Consider the following 20,187-nt stretch of genomic DNA (forward strand, 5'->3'; position numbering starts at 1 on the left):
ATCGGGGACCATTTAGGTAAAAAAAATAATAATCCGATCGGATTATGTGGGCGGCAATGGGGCAGTCGGATCGGGGACCGCATCAACGAGCCGATGCGGTCCCCGATCCGACCAGATTTTCTAACCTGGCCGCTCGAGATCTGGCCAATTTCAGGCCAGATATCGGTCGGCTGGGCCGCTCTGCTCTCCCCATACACGGGCCGATTAGCTGCCGAATCGGTCCAAGGGACCGATATCGGCAGCTATAGTCGGCCCGTGTATGGCCACCTTTACCTCTTGCCCTATCCATTACTACTTTTTACCTGCCTGCCCTTTTTATCTCAAAAACATCAATCAAAAACATCAATTTCAATTTTTTGTTAATGGGTATTGTGGCAAAACACAAAATTCAAAATCTGCCCCTTAATCTGTGGATGACTCCTTCCCAGAAAGATACAGATTTTGACTTGTTTATAGATGATATGTGTTTTATCTGGGAGAATTGGCAAAGAAATTCTTACTATACTGCTATTTCGGATTATTTGTAGAGCCTTGCTATGTTGTTTCTGTTATATGAATTCCCGTGACAGTAACAGTACTGTATAGTTCAGCAACAGGTTGGCTTGGCTCATTTTTCCTTGCTATTATCTGTCTGTCTTTCTCTGGAGAGCTCCTTTTTGCTTTAGGTTCATGGAGATATTTATATCATATTACTCTTTATTTAAATAATGTTGATATATTTACAGAGATTATATATCATTCACAACACTCCCTGTCCCACTCCGTATCCCATTCACAAACACTATTGTCAGTTTTATCATGAACCAGTTAAGATGCCTATATGTTTTTGGAGTATGGGAAAAAACTGAAGGAAACCCACGCAGACACAGGGAAAACATACAAACTCCTTGAAGATGAATCTAATTATAACAGTCAGCCCTTCTGTGTACTGTAAGGTGTAGGTTACAGTGTGGCGATGAATTCTACTTGTGGGCAGGGTCCTCGGCGATGAATTCTACTCGTGGGCAGGGTCCTCGGCGATGAATTCTACTTGTGGGCAGGGTCCTCTGCTCAGGGGGCCTTGCTAGCTAAGTGGTACAGGGGTACAACAATTCCTAAAGGTGGCCCCGACATTAATTGCTCTATTTTAGATTGATACTGCAACTCTAAACATGTATGTGTTATGCATGCTCTGCATGAAGATAGATGATCTAAAAAAAAGATGAGCAGTTACAAAAAAACAACTTGTTTCAAAATTCTGTAACTGGACACAGGAGAGCACCCTGCAAACTTGTTTTTGATTATTTATTAAAAGGAAGCATCCTCCTTGTATGTTTAGACAGAAAGAAGTGGTATAACATCAAGATACACTGAAACTATAAGCTCAACAGCTCTGGCTCAGGGCTGCAGCAAATTCATCTGATGAATGGACACCATATTCACTTCATGGATAGTAACTTGGATTTCAGAAATTCCATAAGTTCAGGGGCTAAAGGTTCACTTGCCATTTTCTTAGCATTAAGGATGCCCTCATGTGCCTCCAAAAAGAGCTCTTCACCCAAAGCCTCTACTACCCGTTTCTTCCAGGCTGCCAGCTTTGGTCGGTCATCAAATACATTTATGCCCCCTGCCACCACCTATGAAGTAGAAATGAGATCATTCAGAACCACTGTGTAAGCACATTAAGCACAACAGCATTTTACATTTTTCAATTTTCACTGAATGTTAGTATCTCTATTAACCTGTCACCCAGACATAAAAAGCTGTATAATAAAAGTCCTTTGCAAATTAAACATGAAACCAACCCTCTTTTATTAAGTCATCTATATTTGTACTAAATGTATTTAAAAATCTGAGCTGTCAAGCATATATTGCCTACCCTCTCAGATTTTTAATTACCATTACTTTTTATTCAGCACTTCCTACTTGTTACATAGATGGTAAATACACAAGATTTGGGGGATATACAAAATGAACATTAGTAACAAAAAGTAAAAAAGTAGCCATCTAAAAGATCTAAACTGAAAGGCCAGTCCCCAAATAAAATCCATAACCCTTGCTCACCATCATTTTGAAATATCAGGAATAATATACGAATATGACTTCATGTTGCACAGTGCTGAAATCAGTGGTGTTTCTAGAGCACGCCGGGCCCCCCGATGACAAAAAAAAAAAAAAAAAAACAACAAAAACAACCTTCGGAGGAGCCCGGCATGCAACGTTAAGAAAAACCTGCCTGCCCCTCTAATTCCACACCCATTCTCACCTGCATAATCTCCACAATGGCCACCAGGTCTGCCACAGAGATCTCATCCCCAGCAATGAAGAGTTTGTTCCCCAGGAATTTTTCTTCAAAATTGTTCATGGTGGTGTTGAATTCTGCCACTACTGCATCTACTTTTTCAGCAGGAGCTTCTTGGCCCAGTATTAGTGGTGTCAAACACTGACAATTTTCAAGAAAAAAAAACATAATGTTAGGCTCTTTGGTTTTTACAGTTGTAAAAGTCACTCTTAAGGGACTCTCCTTTAACACAGAAGAATTAAATTAGCAATTCCCTAATTATGACTATACACCTCCACAGGAACTGGGAGCTGCTGAAACTACAGTAGTGACCCTGATGTGGCTCTTGGTTGGTTCTACCACCAAAGCTTTTTATGCTTCAGATATTTTAAGTATTAAAATATTCGGTTTTGAAAATACTCATCCAGCCCTTTGCACCACCACTCAGAGGAATGCATATCTTTATTTATATAGCTCTACTGGTTTCTCTCTATCAAATCAAAGTTTACATTTATTAAAGGGGAAGTGAATAATTGTTACACAGGTATAGATATGTGCTCCTCCAACACAATCCTCCACTGAATGTTGCAGGGGCATTTACAGTAGCTGGCTCTTTGTTCTATACCAGTGCTGTCCAACTTCTACGGTGCCGAGGGACGGAATTTCTCTAGCATACATGGTGGAGGGCTGCTAATGGAAGCCAGTTTTGACCACACCCCTTTTTGAAACCACACCCACTTCAAACCACACCTATTTTATCACAATGGTGGTAGCACAGCAAAATCCCAAATGCTTGGTCCTTACTGTGGGGATATCAACCATCATTCATATGTGAAAGAATTATGTCATATTAAGATATACCCTTAAATTCCATATGCCTCCTCCTCCCCTGTGGATAGCAGAGCAACCCCCAGTACATAATTACACACCTTTGGGACCATTTAATGGCTATTTCCAACTGCTAACAAGCTCCCACAACAAACCCCTGCCAGGTTCACCTCCCACAAGCAGCATAGGGCAAGCAGAGTATGGCACACACAGGCAGCACTCTGCCTGTCCTATGCTTTCTGTGTGTGCCATACTCTTCCTTCCCTACCCTGCCTGTGTGTGCCATACTCTGCCTTCCCTACCCTGCCTGTGTGTGCCATACTCTGCCTGCCCTACCCTGCCTGTGTGTGCCATACTCTGCCTGCCCTACCCTGCCTGTGTGTGCCATACTCTGCCTGCCCTACCCTGCCTGTGTGTGCCATACTCTGCCTTCCCTACCCTGCCTGTGTGTGCCATACTCTGCCTGCCCTACCCTGCCTGTGTGTGCCATACTCTACCTGCCCTATGCTGGCTGTATGTGCCATACTCTACCTGCCCTATGCTGGCTGTATGTGCCATACTCTGCCTACAGTACCTATGTCTGAGGTGTGAAGAAGTGAACAATGTGGGTGATTACAGCCTGAGCCTGAGGTGTGAACACTGCAGGGGATGAACAATGCAGGTATTAAAAGGTGTGAAAAACACAGGGGATTACATTTTTAAACAATACAGAGGGATTACAGCCTGAATCTGAGGTGAGAACCATGCAGGGGGCCAGTTAATCTCAGTACTGATACCATTTAATGCTTACTCAAAGGTAAGCCATCAAAGCAGCCAGACAGGTGGGGGGCCACGGGCCGCATGCGGCCCGCGGGCCGCCAGTTGGACAGCACTGTTCTATACTATATTCATTAAAGCCTAGTCCTACACCCCCCCCCTTACTATCTCTATCGATGGTACGCTCAAATACCCACGTTTGGGGGTGATCTTTCACTCCTGTCTCTCCTTTTCTGACCATATTTAATCCACTGTCAAAACCAGTCACTTTTTCTTACACAATATTGCCAAAATCCATCCCTTACTTTCTACTGCAACAGCTAAGCTGCTCATGCATGCTCTCATCCTATCCAGACTTGACTACTGTAACGTGCTACTAACCAGCCTTCCTAACTCCCGTCTCTCTCCCCTGCAGTCTATATTAAATATTGTTGCTAGAATTCTCCTCCTCTCATCCAGGAGAGTTCAGGCCCTTCCCCTGCTAAAGTCCTTATCGTGGCTTCCTATTAAACAAAGAATATCTTACAAACTCCTTCTCTTAACCTTCAAAGCCCTCCATTCTTCTGCTCCTCACTACATCTCTTCTCTTGTGTCTCCGTACGTTCCTGGCCGACTCCTCCTTTCCTCACAGACCAACCACTTGATTGCACCCCCCCCCCCCCTACTACTGCCGTTTCCCGCCTAAAACCTTTCTGCCTTGCTGCCCCTTACATTTGGAATGCCCTCCCTGATTTCCACCGGAGAGAATCCTCCCTCAGTCTTTTTAAATTAAACTTAAAGACTACTTCTTGGAGCACTCACACAGCACATCTGGGATCTGCACTTATATTGCAGTGTCACCCCCTACAGCACTTATATTCTGTCTGTAAGTTACCATCTAGATTGTAAGCTTTTATATGACTCTGCACAGAAGCTTCTACAAAATGCAAAGTTGTATTTACCTTGACCCAGAAGACCTTGGAACCATTGGGTCGGGTGTTAGTGTGCTGCCAAGCAAGGTATTCATCAACTTTGGCACACTTCTGTATATCTGATGGGTACCAGTGATCAGCAGTTTTAAATTTGCGTGCCATGTAGAGCAGCATTGCAGTGCTGGCAAAAAATGCAAATACCATTTAATTTTTTATTAAGACAGAAGACTTCTCTACAACTGCAAATGTCTTCGCTGTTGCCTACTAAAATGGATATGCCATATGCAGGTTTGGCAAAAACAATATAAATCTGATTACATACAGCATATAATAAATATCATTCACACTGCTGTGAATTGGATAGAATTAAGCTGGCAATAAATGGGCAGATTCCTCTATGATCTGCCCATGCTTGTGTATAGATGAACCAATCTGATCTAAAGGCTTTTGGGCTGAATCAGGAAAGTTCGTACAGAAGCAATATTAGGTGTGCACCCTATCAGTTCATGCTTACCAATGACCTTTCACACATACCAAGGCACTGGCCAATAGGAGAAGCTCACAGCTATACTGCAGTATAACATTCATTAGCAGACTCTTTTCTACTGTCCTGCATTACTCAGCCTAATTTACCGATTACATACATTTAAACAAGAAGTACAAAATAAGCCTTATGTTGTTAGCTAGGGCAACTTTTGGTATTCTATCCCCAGCTCACCTTTCAGCCATAAAGAAGTCGCAATCTTTCAGAGCAGGCACTTTGCGTAGCACATTCACTTTCCCATACTCCTCAGTAAGATGCTCCCCTGCAGGGAGATCACAAAGGTGCAAGTTGCATGTAAGTGACTTAGAAAAAAGAATGAATTACAAAATATAATATCTTGGGTGTGGTGAATACAGAGAAAGGTCTACTAATCTGCTAGAACATCACAGGTAGTAACATGACTCTCTACCACAGGCTTAGGCTAATGTCCCACAGAGCGAGTTGGTCACCCACTCTTGCAGCTTTGTGCAACTTCGGAAAGCCGAAGCTATGTGTAGGCCTTTCCACCAGCGACTCCTATTGTTGCCAGTGGAAAGGCATTTCAGAGTGGTTAGTCGCCCCCAGTAGCAGAGATCTATCGCGGGGGACTAACTGGCTCCGTGGGACATTAGCCTTAAAGGGGTTGTTCACATTTAACTTAGAATGATGTAGAGGAGCACTGGCCTTGGGAAACAGGTAAATTATTCATATCATTGGGGGCTCCTAACATTTTACACCCATCAGTTATTATTTTCTTCCTTCGCCTTTTAGCTTGCATTGTACTATAAACTATTTGTTCCAAAAAGAAGGACGGAGAAACTTGAACAGGTTTAATCACGTAGATCCACACCCAACCTGCATTTAACCAGTTTGTAGAAGTGCCAGCCTGGTTCTGCAGCTTTATCAGTAAGTCAAGCACGTACAGGAATATAAAGGGCACTGCACATGTCACTGGCAGGTCTATTTTCTCTTACCAGCCAGCCCCCTCTGTTGATGTAACAGGTCTGTCTCACCTGCCCTCGAAGATGTCACCACCCTTACTCAACCCCATCTAGTGATACGTCCTACCTCTGACAATCACAGATGATAGCAGGTCTGGCTCAGTTATAAATATTTTAAGCAAATGAAGTGTGGGGTACAGATTCATGCTTTTCCATTATTATGTAACACTGTTATGTGTTGCACCCCTACGCAATCTAATGTCAGGCTGGTAGCTTACCAGGCTCCTAAAGTTTGGGTTTGCTCTAGCATTATCTGCTAGAAGCAGTGACAGAAGATTAATGGCTATGGATCATCCCTGTAGCACCAGGTCAGTCAGAATGCCACATAATTCAGATTCAGTTTTTACATCAGCAGTTTCTCAAGTCATTTGGTAACCATACTAACCATAGTAGGGTTACCAGATCACTTAAGAATTCAGATACACCTAATTAATGCATGTTGGGCAGGGCATTAAATTATGTACATCAGTGCAGCCCTTCTAGCTGAATGTGCTAGATGTCCCCGAATTCTTAAAGTAAAACATGTTTTTTTCTCTCAAAAGATATCAGTTAATAGGGCTTCTCCAGCCAAATCCTAAAATTGAAATCTATTTTTCATAAGTGCAAACAGATTTTTTTTACATTTCATTTTTGAAATTCTACATGGGGCTATCCATGTTCTCCGCTTTCCATGGCTATGTGACTTCTTATAAACTTCAGTCACACAACTCCAAGTTGGAGTGATATCACCACCCTCTCCTTCCCCCCCTTCCCCCCAGCAGCCAATCAGCAGAACAATGGGAAGGGAGCAAGATAGCAGCTCCCAGTAGATATCAGAATAGCACTCAAGAGCAAGAAATCCAAGTCCAGCTTGGGACTCCTCCAGTTACATGGGGGTAGTAAAAACAATAGGTTAGCTGAAAGCAGTTCTAATGTGTAGCGCTGGCTCCTTCTGAAAGCTCAGACTCAGGCACAATGCACTGAGATGGCTGCCTACACACCCATATTACAACTAAAAAAAATAAATACATTTTTTGGCTCAAGAATAAAATTTCAAATGGGCAAGTGAATTATTTGCTATGGAAACAGTGTAATTTAGAAGTAAAAAGTATACCATAAAAATCATGACAGAATCCCTTTAAGTGATCTGGTAACTGTACCCTATACAGAGAATAGTGCCTTAAATGAATGCCACTTTCCGCATTATGAACTCTAGTAATGGGACACAGACAGGCAAAAATAAACCCCGTGTAGCTTCCAAAACGTATAGAAAAGATGGCACCCAATTCCCACTGCTCAAATTGAACTACTGGGGCAGATTATATAACCACTGAAAGGGACACGAACATCTCCTCCATGAGCAGGAGAAATCTCAGAGAAAATATCGCAGCCCGCAATAGCAGGAGGTGCAGGAAGTACAGGGGCCACGGAGGGGTAGTTCATAAAAGACGTTTTGGTCCCATGGGGTCCCTATATTGATTTCCCTGTGTAGCCCAGGAACCGCTCTCTAGCATGGTATATAGGTGTGACACACACAGCACCTATCGCTCCTCCCAACACCTCACCTTTAAAAAGCCGCACTTGATGGTTGTTGAACGGGATGTTATTGGCTTTGGCGAAAATGTAGACGGAGCGACAGGGCTGGGACAGCAGATCCAGATACAGTGTGAGCTCAGCCATTGCGTATAGTCAGCTGGCAACTCTGGGGAATGTGGCACTCAGAACTATCTGCAACTTCTAATAACTCTTATACACCCCGCCTCTACCCCCGTGACACGGTGCCATTTATATTGTCCCGCCCAGTTTAACGCCCTTAGCCTCAGTCAGGCTTCTGCATAGATAGGGAGCCCGGTGTTGTAATGTTGGGCTTTGCTGCTTAGGGCAAAGGTGTGCTGCTGTCAAGGAAAATACTGAGACAGCAAAGAGGTGCTAATCATAATTGCGTAATAATAAGGTTATAGGTCTATGGCTGCCACTTCGCTCTTTTAAAACCGGTCAAGTGACTTTATGCACAGGTCTTTTTCTAAATAGCTACACTGAGAGGCACATTCATTAAAGTACGATGGGTCTGAATACAAAAAACTCGTATTTTTTCTAAAGTTTACAACTTTTGCGTATTTTCTGCGATATTTACCTTAATTTGTGCAACTTTTTCATACTTTGCAACAATTTGTGCAACAAAATAGTAATTACCGCAACAAGTATGAAAGTTTTAGGTTCATTCAAACTTCGGTAGCGTGACTTTCCTTGGGCCAGGTTGGAGCTGCAGAGTGCCATTGAGCCCTATGGGAGACTTTCCTTGGGCCGGGTTGGAGCTGCAGAGTGCCATTGAGCCCTACGGGAGACTTTCCTTGGGCCGGGTTGGAGCTGCAGAGTGCCATTGAGCCCTACGGGAGACTTTCCTTGGGCCGGGTTGGAGCTGCAGAGTGCCATTGAGCCCTACGGGAGACTTTCCTTGGGCCGGGATGGAGCTGCTGCAGAGTGCCATTGAGCCCTATGGGAGACTTTCCTTGGGCCGGGTTGGAGCTGCAGAGTGCCATTGAGCCCAATGGGAGACTTTCCTTGGGCCGGGTTGGAGCTGCAGAGTGCCATTGAGCCCTATGGGAGACTTTCCTTGGGCCGGGTTGGAGCTGCAGAGTGCCATTGAGCCCTATGGGAGACTTTCCTTGGGCCGGGTTGGAGCTGCAGAGTGCCATTGAGCCCTATGGGAGACTTTCCTTGGGCCAGGTTGGAGCTGCAGAGTACCATTGAGCCCTATGGGAGGCTTTCCTTGGGCCGGGTTGGAGCTGCAGAGTGCCATTGAGCCCTATGGGAGACTTTCCTTGGGCCGGGTTGGAGCTGCAGAGTACCATTGAGCCCTATGGGAGGCTTTCCTTGGGCCGGGTTGGAGCTGCAGAGTGCCATTGAGCCCTATGGGAGACTTTCCTTGGGCCTGGTTGGAGCTGCAGAGTGCCATTGAGCCCTATGGGAGGCTTTCCTTGGGCCAGGTTGGAGCTGCAGAGTGCCATTGAGCCCTATGGGAGGCTTTCCTTGGGCCGGGTTGGAGCTGCAGAGTGCCATTGAGCCCTATGGGAGACTTTCCTTGGGCCGGGTTGGAGTTGCAGAGTGCCATTGAGCCCTATGGGAGACTTTCCTTGGGCCAGGTTGGAGCTGCAGAGTGCCATTGAGCCCTATGGGAGACTTTCCTTGGGCCGGGTTGGAGCTGCAGAGTGCCATTGAGCCCTATGGGAGACTTTCCTTGGGCCAGGTTGGAGCTGCAGAGTGCCATTGAATCCTATGGGAGGCTTCCAAAATCATGCACTGAAGGTTCAAAGTCAGAAAGGTTTTCCCATGTTTACAATTGTTCAGATACGAAAATTTCATGACTATCTGATCACCATTCGCAAACGATTGTTTCAATACGAAAATTTTGGATCATAAGTACGAAATCATCGTATTGAAACGAACAGAATTTCCGTGACTTTTGCAATCATCAGAAATAATCGGATTTCGTGATTCGGATTCGTACTTTCATGAATCTGGCCCCAGATTTTGGCTATCTCTTGTTATATCCGACCTATATTAAAACAGCCTAACATGTGCTGATGTCTTGATTGCACTGATTTTAATTTATGCGTGTGAAAAACTTTCAAAAATGTTGCTGTTCATTCAGAGTTTGAGGAAATTCAACACATTTTTAGTCAGCCATCTAAGAGAACCCACCTAAAAAGAAAAGAATTCTAAAATAAAGTTTAGTATTTGCAGTATAAATTATGAAAAATATAAGATATTTACTGTTGTCTTTTATGTATCTCAGTTAAAACAACAACTGATTTGTCTGCAGGCCTGGACTGGCAATCTGGATTCTGGCAAATGCAAAATGACAGTTTTGGCCTCTGTGCACTTGAAATTCTTAATTATTACTTTGGATTCTAGCTCTCAGTCCCACTACCACTTTAATTTGTTGATTTCCTTTATCTTCACATTTTATTCCTTGGTCCCCTAGTCTCTATTCCCCTATTTCTTTTTTTACTTATATTCTCTACTATCCACTCTTCTCTTTACTAAACATTTTTTAGTGCAATCATATCCTCACTTTCCTTCCAACCAGGGCCGGAACTAGGGGTAGGCAGAAGAGGTAGCTGCCTAGGGCGCCAGGCAGGAGCCTCCCTTGCCTACCCCTAGTCTGTGCTCCATTATAAGGATCGCTATTGCCCCTGCACGAAATGCGCATAAGCACCAAAACCACGGGGGGGTGGCCGACCAGGTTGCCTAGGGCGCCCGGTCGGCTTGGCTCGCCCCTGCTTCCAACCTCTTTCAATTCCTTTTCTTATTCTTCTCTCCTCACAGTTTCATGGTATTTTAGAGACTGCAGGAAAGTTGCCCAGATTGAAAGCCTAAAGCTACTATACACACGAAGAATGTTTTTTTTGGCAAGTTCACCAAACTATTGCGATCTTTCATTGATACACTGATGCACTCGCAAGTATTACCATTGGTAATGCAATGGTAAATAACGGGTATAACAACTGGTGTGGTGCTTTTGTATGCCATATACCCAGCAATGGCAGCACCTGCTTCAAAGATCTACAACATTTCCCCTTTAAAGATATTAAAAGATATCAAAAAATTAATCAAAATTGTCTTAAAATACTGGTGTGTAGATCATACTTAAAGAGAACTACCACTTTATTTAGCAGATATGTATTCCCCATATAAAAAAGAAGGGTTATATTGAAATATACTGAAGCCCAAAATATTTATAAGTCTTCCTCTTTCATTAATTTAGTATAAACTTTCTGGGCCATAGGTAGGAGTGGTGGAAGAGAGGGTAAATTTCCAAAATACATTGAAGAAATAATGTCAGCAGAAACACAATCTTTTCATTAAGCATATTATTGCTTTAACAGTCCTCTAGATTCAGAAGCAATTACATGTCCTGCCATTGCCTTACCTAAAGCACCTCTTTCATCTTACATAACATGGCTAAAACCAAGGATAAGTGCAAAAGGAAGTGGAAGTCTGAAAATGCACATATTTTGGATATGACAAAAGTAAAAAAGGAAATGGGTTTTGTCACATGATAAAAGAAAATGGCACAAGTAAAACTTTCTTAACATCGATACCAATGTTTTATTACAAATGTCATTGCACACAGTGCTATACACAACACATAGATATACACATCACTGAAGTCTGTTAACAATGGCTTATGGATGCAGAATTTTGCATTTTGCTACAAATTTACTGGATCACAGAAAGCAAAGTGTGTTTGAGTACCTCGAGGAGTTCCGGGGGTAGAGGTTCACTGGCCCTTTTTTTTTTTACTATTAAGGATGCCTTTGTGTGCCTACATAAAGATCTCTTCTCCAACAGCCTCTACCACCCGCTGTTGCCAGGCTGCCAGCTTTGGTCGCTCATCAAATGCATTTACGCCACCTCCCACCACCTGTGAAGTAGAAAAAGCTCAGGTGAAACAGCTGCGAATGTGCACAATTTAGTAAGCCACAACTGTTTGTATTTGAGTTACCTGAGTGAAATTCCAAATGAACAGTAATATTTAGACTACAAAGTGGCATTTAACAACTGCTTTATCCAACTACTTTAGTTGTGTGTTAAATTAAAACTGCCAGGAAGATGCAAGATGGCCGTCACACCATTCTGAGCCATCAAGCTGGTTCACTGTGTCACTGACAGACTATGATGAAAGAAACTTGTGTTTGCCCTGCCCATGTTTTGTTATGTGAAATAAAGAGACGGCAAATTTCTTTGTTACAGCATTTTTTGTGTCTTGCTCTCTTCTTTGCATAAGAAACCTGCTTGCCTACTGCTTGACGCAGTATAGATTCATATCAGTACAGATGGAAATTCCAAGTTAATGTACCCGAAAGCAAAGACTTCCTAATACGTATGAACGGATGAAACCTGTACGTATGAAACCTGGAAGACAATGCACTAAGTTATGAGAGCTATACATATTTTATGTGCATATGAAGAAGTTAAAAAGAGAAAGCTTCATTTAATTCATAAGCAGCAACAGCTACTGCATTCTCACCTGCATGATCTCCACAATGGCCACCAGGTCTGCCACAGAGATCTCATCCTCAGCAATGAAGAGTTCATTGTTATTAAAGTCTGCCAGTATTGCATCCACTTTTTCACAGGGAGCTTCATGGCCCAGTATTAGTGGTGTCATGAACTGTCATAAAAACAGAAAAAACAATAAATGTAATATTTAAGGCTCTACACCAAGTTCCCGAAATCGGCAGGTGTGAAAGAAAGAATTACTTAATATCTCTAAAAGTTATCTTAACTTTCCTTTATACTGTATTCTACAGGCTACACAGTTCAAGGACATGCCTTATACACCAATACATTTTTAAAACGTGATCTAAAAGCTGCATGTGTGCTGGGCTCAACAAATTTTAGTAGTCTAGCAGCTATAGCACAATAAGAGGTTAACATTTATGGCACGTGTGGCATCTATTTAATTTGTATTGTACCGATCAATGCAGTTGCAAGCTAACTGACACTAGAGACATTAATGAATTCTGGGGGACCAAGTGGGGCAATTACTTCTAAGTATTTTGAAGCACAAGCACACAGGTTAGAAGGGAACACTGGTTTGCAATATATTAGAAATATTGTCTCAGAACCAAAGTTTTGGGGGTCCAAGCATTTGAGGACCTATTTATTTATGTGAAATCGTGAATATTGAATAAGAAACATTACCCTGGTTGAGCTCTATGTTTGAAGTCATTAATTGTGTAGCAAATGTATTAAATTTACTCCATTAACATCAGTCCCTGCTGCAATGGACAATCTAAGGTCCAGAGTACCCAGAGGAAACCCATGCCAACACTGTAAGAACACACACAATCCTTGCAGAAATGAAAAATGCAGTATTTCCAGATACATAGCTTACATAGTTTTTGAGGCACAAAATGGATACTGCAACAGGTGACCTGCTCTTTGGGCAATGGCACTGGCAATACAAAGTGGAACCCTGGGCATTATCAGGTACCTGTGACTCCAGCACTGGATCTGTCTCTGACTTAGTGGCAAATAGAGAAGCAATTAAAACTGTTGTGGAAATGCATTCTAAATGTGATAATTTGTCCCACAGGGCAAGGCACACAAATGAGCATTAGCTAGGATACTAACTCTTAAAAAATCTTCACTAAATCCATAGGGAGGTTCCATGTGTGCCTTGTGTTATTTGCCTTGCAAATGTAATGAGACAGAATCGCACAAGGACAACATCTAAGCATTGTCACCATCATTTCAACAGCTACTAGGATAGAGATACAATTAACATTTCACATACAAAGTCATTTGGTCTTGCTTTCCAAGACAGGATATTATTCATGGGGGGGGGTCACAGAATTTAAGATGGGGGTTGTGTGTGATGTCCACCTGACACAGGTGTGACACAAAAATGTGTACACAACAATTCCCCTTCATGTTAATCATTGTTAATATTATAATGTAGGGACCCATAGGGGTAGATGGCCCATATGGCTTTAAATCCCTACAGGTTCAGTTCCCTTAGTTGCTGGGCAGAAGGGAATGTATCGAAATAAGTTAATGTACATATGTGTGCTATTAGCTAGTAGGTATGGTGACCACATCCTGCCTCACTTTGGTATAGTACTGGGAAAGGAGTGGCACCTTCTTGTTTGCTTCCACCTGAGGAACAGGGTGGATGTGTGCAGTGAGCCCAGGGCATGGGCCCAGGCCCAGTTGAAGTCGGGGAACAGGGCCCGTGAATGAGGCATTAGATAGTGGCAGGTGTAGCTCCCTTTATAATACCACTCTAGGGGTGTAAGGCAGTTAGGGTTGAGCTAGAAAGAGCAGTTCTGAGCTCCTACATATGACTTGCAGTTCTGGAGGTATCTCTCCCAGGCCACATTGCCTGTAATGTAGGGATCCAAGTGAACAGGGAATCAGAAGAGAATTCCCTGAGGGGATCAATTATAGGGTGTGTCACAGAGGTGAAGTGAGATTCATGTGGTGTTGCCTGTACCACTCGCCTCTGAGAAGCTGTATTGTGAGTAAACCCTGTGGATGTTAAATAAACGCCTATTATTTTGTTGTTTGTCTGGTTCCCTCTGTAACACCCTCACCTTTCTCTCCCACCTAGCGAAAGCCCATTCTGGGTGCGAAAATACAGTGTAACCCATGTTCTACTGGTAATAGTAGAAGGCAGCTATTGAGCTGAAATAGAGGTTACAGTTATTTAAATAATATAATAATAATATGTTGGGGGTGGGCACATTTATCTATGCATGCTACACAGTCTGGCTGAACTTTAGACTTGGCGTGCAGCCACAAATAAATCCAATAGCAAAAGGAATTGTGTTCCCATTTTTCTGGACAGCAACTAAGTGGGATCCAAACAGTTTATCACAAGATCAGTTTTACTCTTTCCCTTTCAAAATCAGATTATATACTTTGCATGGAAATCACATGGAGACATATGATACAATTGTCACTTATTTGCAGTTTTATGCAGCATTTAAGATGTATGATTTCTTAAATGAGAATAGGGATAATTTACAACTGCCCTACTGCCAGCGCAGTTAGGAGATGGGAATGTGAATGCTTTATTTTATATATGTGCTTGACTTACTGTACCAACAGATAATGTTCAGAAGCCCTATAATAGTAATGATGCAGGACTAAACTGACCAATTCACCAGCTTGGATTTTGTTGACAGTTCACGTGCCATAGGCTTGAGAAGCTAAGCTTTGCAATCACCAGAAATTATTCAGTTTGTCATATAAGCTACTGGTATGGGGATGATTATTACAGGGCAAAACCATATGCACTGGTTTCTGAGCTGTTGTAAGCTAGTATTGTGCCTTGTATATTCCATACTGACACTGTGTATTGTGAATAGGTCCCTGACCTCAGGTAACTGACAGGAGCTCAGAGCATGTGCTCTGGATCAACATAAAGGTGTTGGCAGATGGGTGTTTATAATCCCTTTGTACGAATAGAAATAGGCACAAGTAAAGTGTTCTCCATTTGCACAATTACATCAGTGTACTGCATGTACTTTACACCATTCCATCACCTAGAGCTAGTATGGAAGCCCAAAATATAATTTATGACTGCCACTTATGTGAGCAAGTGAAATTTTGAGAGCAATTACCAGGGTCGGACTGGGCCACCAGGAAAAATCCCGGTGGGCCCCGGGTCTAGTGGGCCCCGGTGGCCCAGACCCGACCCTTTGCCGGCGCTCCCCCTGCCCGACGCCTCCTCCCCTGATGCGTTAAATTTATGTACTCGGGGGAGGACATCGGGTGGGGGGCCCTGCAAGGGGGGTTAGGGGGGCCCCTGCGGGGGGGGGGGGCGGCAGGGAGCCCCAGTGGGCCCTTCACCCCCCAGTCCGACCCTGGCAATTACTATGTTCTTTTCCCACAATGTAACATTTTTTCACAGAACTATAGCAGTGTTGTGGTCATCAGGGGGGTTGCACCTAACACAATTGCAGTTAATGCATCATGATAAACACAATTGCTCTTAAAGTACAGTTGGCTTTCAGTGTGAGAGTGATATGTGCTTCTGCTTCTTTTGGCGCATCTGTGCTGCAGCTAATGGGCTTAGTATAGCACAACTATACTGAGTTTCATAGAGCATAGAATTTTGTGGCCTGCAACCGAACTTGCAGATGTAAATCACCCTTAATTCCTAGCTTAGTTCTATTCTATTGGACACAAAAGCAAAGAATCCTTACCTTGGCCCAAAAGACCTTGATGCTATTCGGGCTGGTGTTATTGTGCTGCCCAGCAAGGTATTCATCAACCTGGGCACATTTCTGTGGGTCTGATGGGTACCAGTGATCAGGGGTTTTATATCTGCGTGCCAGGTAAAGTATCATGGCAGTGCTGGCAGAAAATAAAAATACCATTTAATTTCTTATTAACACAATCATACCCATTTTAAAGGCATTTAAAAATCCCAGCTGTCAATCATAGATTGCCTGCCCTGCCTCTTAAGAAGCATTTCCACTGAGCACTTCCTAAATGTCACTGTACTCACTTTTCTTCTCCCTCCTCACCATCTTATTGTGTAGCCAGTGCAAGGGCATGTGCATCAGGTCCCCCATTCTGGCACATAAACAAGATTTTGGCATGATATAAAGCTTGCCAAATGGTGCCTGTCTGCTTGCTGTGACTTCCAAGACTGAAGGAAACAAGATTTAAATCATTTATATAGTATAAGTGAAGTTTATTTTGCTTGACACACAATAGAAAACGATTTGGAATTATTTCTTAGGGTGACAGGTCCCCTTTAAGCTGTCCACACATGGCTGATTTAAGCTGCTGATTCAGCCTCTTGAGCACGAGTTGGAAGCTTTTGCATGAAGGCCGGTACCATTGAACAGGTACCGCATTGTCAGGTTGATGCGGTTCTCTCCTGATGGGCCATTTTAGATGCCTATTATGATCCGATTGTTGGTCTGAAGGCCAAATAAACTTATCACCCTGATATTGTCCAGTGCCGGGCCAAAAGGTATACACACCTCAGTCATCCCCCCCATGACGCTCATTCACAACCTGTACAATAAATGACCTTGGCTATTGGGAAAAAATCAGGTACATGGTCAGCTTAAGAATCACAGAATCAGATTCAAGCTAGGTTTTTGTTTTCAATATATTTCATTCCTTTCTAACTTGGTGTACATAGTTACAGAGATACATTATCACTCTACTACTGCAAATACCCAGCAAATATCTCAGTGTAGGCAGTGGTCCAGCCTTCGGATTTCATTTCTCACCTTTGTGCCATTGAGAAGTCTCCATCTTTAAGAGCAGGCACTTTTCATAGAATATTTACTTTCCTAAAGTCTTTAGTAAGATGCTCCCGTGCAAAGTTTAAGTGACACATTAGCCAAAGGATGACTAAGGCTAAAATAAAAGCTATTTTTAAGAGGTAAGGGTAAAAATACACAAAGTTTATAGAACCTCCTCTGCGCTATTAACTGCCTGGAAATTGACTAGACAATGCTAATTTAATCATTATTTTTGGTTATTTAATCTGTTTATATGAAAACATTGTAAGGGACAAGCAATATCCCCCATTTCAGGCATCCAGAATTTATCTCTTTAAGAAAAATTTTTATTATACATGGACATGTGCTTTGAAAGCCAAGTGGGAAAACCACTAAAATAAGCAATAAGGAGGCACCATGGAGGGGAGTTGCTGAGTAATGCTGATTATTCCAAGCATGCAGACATCTTTCCCTGAGGAAGATATATTATGCAATAGAATATATGGGAGGATATGGGCATAAGCAGAGGAATACTAAATGAAACAGAGCTAAAGTACAGCTAGTACAGTTATACTAACTAGCATTAAAAGCGTGTGTGACAAAAATTTGAGGTATGTACAGGTATAGGATCCGTTATCTAGAAACCCGTTATCCAAAAAGCTCCGAAATATTACCTTGTACTTGATCCCAGCCAAGATATAATTAATCCTTATTGGAGACAAAACAATTTTATTGGGTTTAATTAATATTTAAATTATTTTTCAGTAGACATAAGATATGGAGATCCAAATTAAAGAAAGACCTCTTGTCTGGAAAACCCCAGGTTCTGAGCATTCTGGATAATATTTAGGATTTAGTCAAAAATCAAATCCATCAAAAAAGGTTTGGCTGAATCCAGAACCAAACCTGAACAGTAAATTGTATTACCTTCAGTTGTCCAGTGGTCAAACATCACGTCATATTAAGGGGTTGGCTTTGGTTCAGAAAGACACTAGGAGTTTACCCTTAGTCCCAAATAACATAGAAAAGTTGTATGTACTTAGCCAACTGCTGATAGTCGGTTTCCATTAACATTCTGCTTGAGTGTTTTTTTACTGGTTTAAATGCATAGTTGGATAATATATCCCATGTTCCATGAGTCTTAGAATAGGCCCTGTATGTGAGGTCCTCTGGTAGGCCCAGACCAACACTGTCAGATACAGTTACATTTGCAAACAACAAGTAAAGTTTAGTTAGTTAGGATTTCTATTAAAAGAGGATCAACTTTTTCCAAAATAAGCAAACACGTTTTACTTATAGGTTGCTATTGCATTCAATCAGATAGGCCCATATTTATCAAGTAACAAGAAGAAAAATGGTGATAACATTTTTAAAAACTCATATTTACTATTATGCTTATTTATTAAGGTATATATACTCCTTTCCACTATTTTCTATAGGTACAATTCAGTTTGTATAGTAGAATCTATATCTGACTGCTTTAAGCAAGCTAATATTGCATAGAAACACCTAGTTAGATGTTACTGTGCCTGGATAATATGTGACACTTTCATTTGGGTACAGTTTTGTATCGGTGGGGTATCTTCTGTCACCAAATACAGGCCATGGGCACAGTTTGGAGTTTGCCATGTATTTCAGCCTTACACTATAATTCTTTCTGCTATGGTGCTTTAAAAAATCTCCATTTGTGCTCCTGTGGGATTTAATCCTAACAAACTGGGGCTGAGACTTTCTCCCAATCTCTCTGCCTTCTAGAGATCTCTAAAAGCACATTTATTCAGAGAAGCTTACCCTAATCTAGTTTAGCAATACCCTGTGCCACACCTCTCACAACTCTGGTCATGCCCATTCCCACACCTTGAGTCTCAACCCTTTCTCCTTGTAGATTGTAAGCTCTTTTGGGCAGGGCCCTCTTCACCTCTTGTATCGGTTATTGATTGCTTTATATGTTACTCTGTATGTCCAATGTAGGAAACCCACTTATTGTACAGCGCTGCGGAATATGTTGGCACTTTATAAATAAATAAATAAATAATAATAACTGGGAATCTCCATAAGTCAATACATATTGTATATTGTATCACTATCCATTAGGCTGATGTCCCATGTAGCAACTTCAGTTGTTGCAAATGAGCTGTTGCTTAATGGATTAAATTGACGAACTATACAGAAAGTCCTGTACTAGCATGAAAAAGTTTTCCATATTGTTAATTCTATTACAATTAGCATTTTCTTAAAGGAAATGTAACACAAAATTTTTACATTCAATATATGCTTTCTAAATACTTTTATTAGCAAATATACAATAGAAAGATTGCAATAGTGTATGTGGTTTTTTAAAAAAAATGACTTTACCAAAGACTTACTGAGCTCAGGCAGCACATCTCTCCCAAGTCTCCTAGCTTGCTTCCGTTCCACCCCCCCTCCACCCCCTCTCTTTCCCCGTGCAGGCTCTGGCAGAGCTCCTTGTAACAGGCATGCAGATGCATCAAAAGCAGGCCCGGATTTGTGGAGAGGCCACAAAGGCCAGGGCCTAGGGCGGCAGAAACCTTGGGGCGGCATGCCACCCCGCCGCACCAAAATTTTAAAAGTTTTGTACCCATACGGAGCAGTGGGGACTTCTTCCCACTGCTCCGTATGCATGATTTGGCCTACAGCGCATGCGCGCACCCCTCACCCGCTGTTCGCGCATGAGCGCGCAAATAGTGCCCTTAAGTCTCCCCATATTTCACCTGTTCAGAAGATCCAAAGCCAAACAGGAAGAAAAAACGCTGAGCTGTGTAAAGAAAGTTCCCATAATGCCTCTCTCCTGCACAGACACCCAGACCAAATGTACATGCTCAGTTAGCAAGACTATGGGACAGGTTTATCAAAACACGTGTTCGAATCCCGAATGGGAAAAATTCTGATTGGAAACGAAAATTTCTGAAAAAAACGCATGGCCGCGCGAAAAAGTCGCGCGAGAAATCGTCGAGAATCCACTCGGTGCTTTCGGACGCGTTCCAGTCTTTGTAAATCTCCCCCTATGAGTCAGCTTCCTGCTGATTGGCTCAGATCCACATTCCTAAGGGGAGGAGTGAGTTCTTAGCATTCTTGAGGGAGGGGGGAGCAGGAGAGAGGAGACAGCAGAGAGCTGCGTGTCTCTGGCACATGAATTACAGACACAAGA

The 20,187-nt window shown here is 42.5% G+C and overlaps 1 protein-coding gene and 1 pseudogene across 1 annotated transcript; both read right to left on the minus strand.

The window, feature by feature from the left end:
* Positions 1–1,270: 1,270 nt before the first annotated feature.
* Positions 1,271–7,951, minus strand: gstt1 (glutathione S-transferase theta 1). The gene is made up of 5 exons (NM_001006810.1): positions 7,824–7,951; positions 5,474–5,561; positions 4,786–4,936; positions 2,246–2,422; positions 1,271–1,616 (listed from the first exon to the last, which is right to left on the minus strand). Exons 1-5 carry the CDS (start codon positions 7,936–7,938, stop codon positions 1,419–1,421), a joined length of 729 nt encoding a protein of 242 aa, NP_001006811.1. The 5' UTR covers positions 7,939–7,951; the 3' UTR covers positions 1,271–1,418.
* Positions 7,952–11,415: 3,464 nt separating this feature from the next.
* On the minus strand, positions 11,416–17,970 carry LOC100497199 (annotated as a pseudogene).
* Between the last annotated feature and the right edge of the window lie 2,217 nt (positions 17,971–20,187).

Source organism: Xenopus tropicalis, chromosome 1 (assembly GCF_000004195.4).
Source record: "Xenopus tropicalis strain Nigerian chromosome 1, UCB_Xtro_10.0, whole genome shotgun sequence".
NCBI lineage: Eukaryota > Metazoa > Chordata > Amphibia > Anura > Pipidae > Xenopus > Xenopus tropicalis.

Bases quoted from the DNA above. Each gene is read 5' to 3' on its own strand.
- gstt1 (NM_001006810.1), bottom strand. From the start codon at position 7,938: ATGGCTGAGCTCACACTGTATCTGGATCTGCTGTCCCAGCCCTGTCGC. The intron at 4,937-5,473 runs GTGAGCTGGGGA...ATTTTTTGCCAG, and splicing joins GACTTCTTTATGGCTGAAAG to CACTGCAATGCTGCTCTACA. The intron at 1,617-2,245 runs GTGAGAATGGGT...TCTACTTCATAG, and splicing joins CCATTGTGGAGATTATGCAG to GTGGTGGCAGGGGGCATAAA.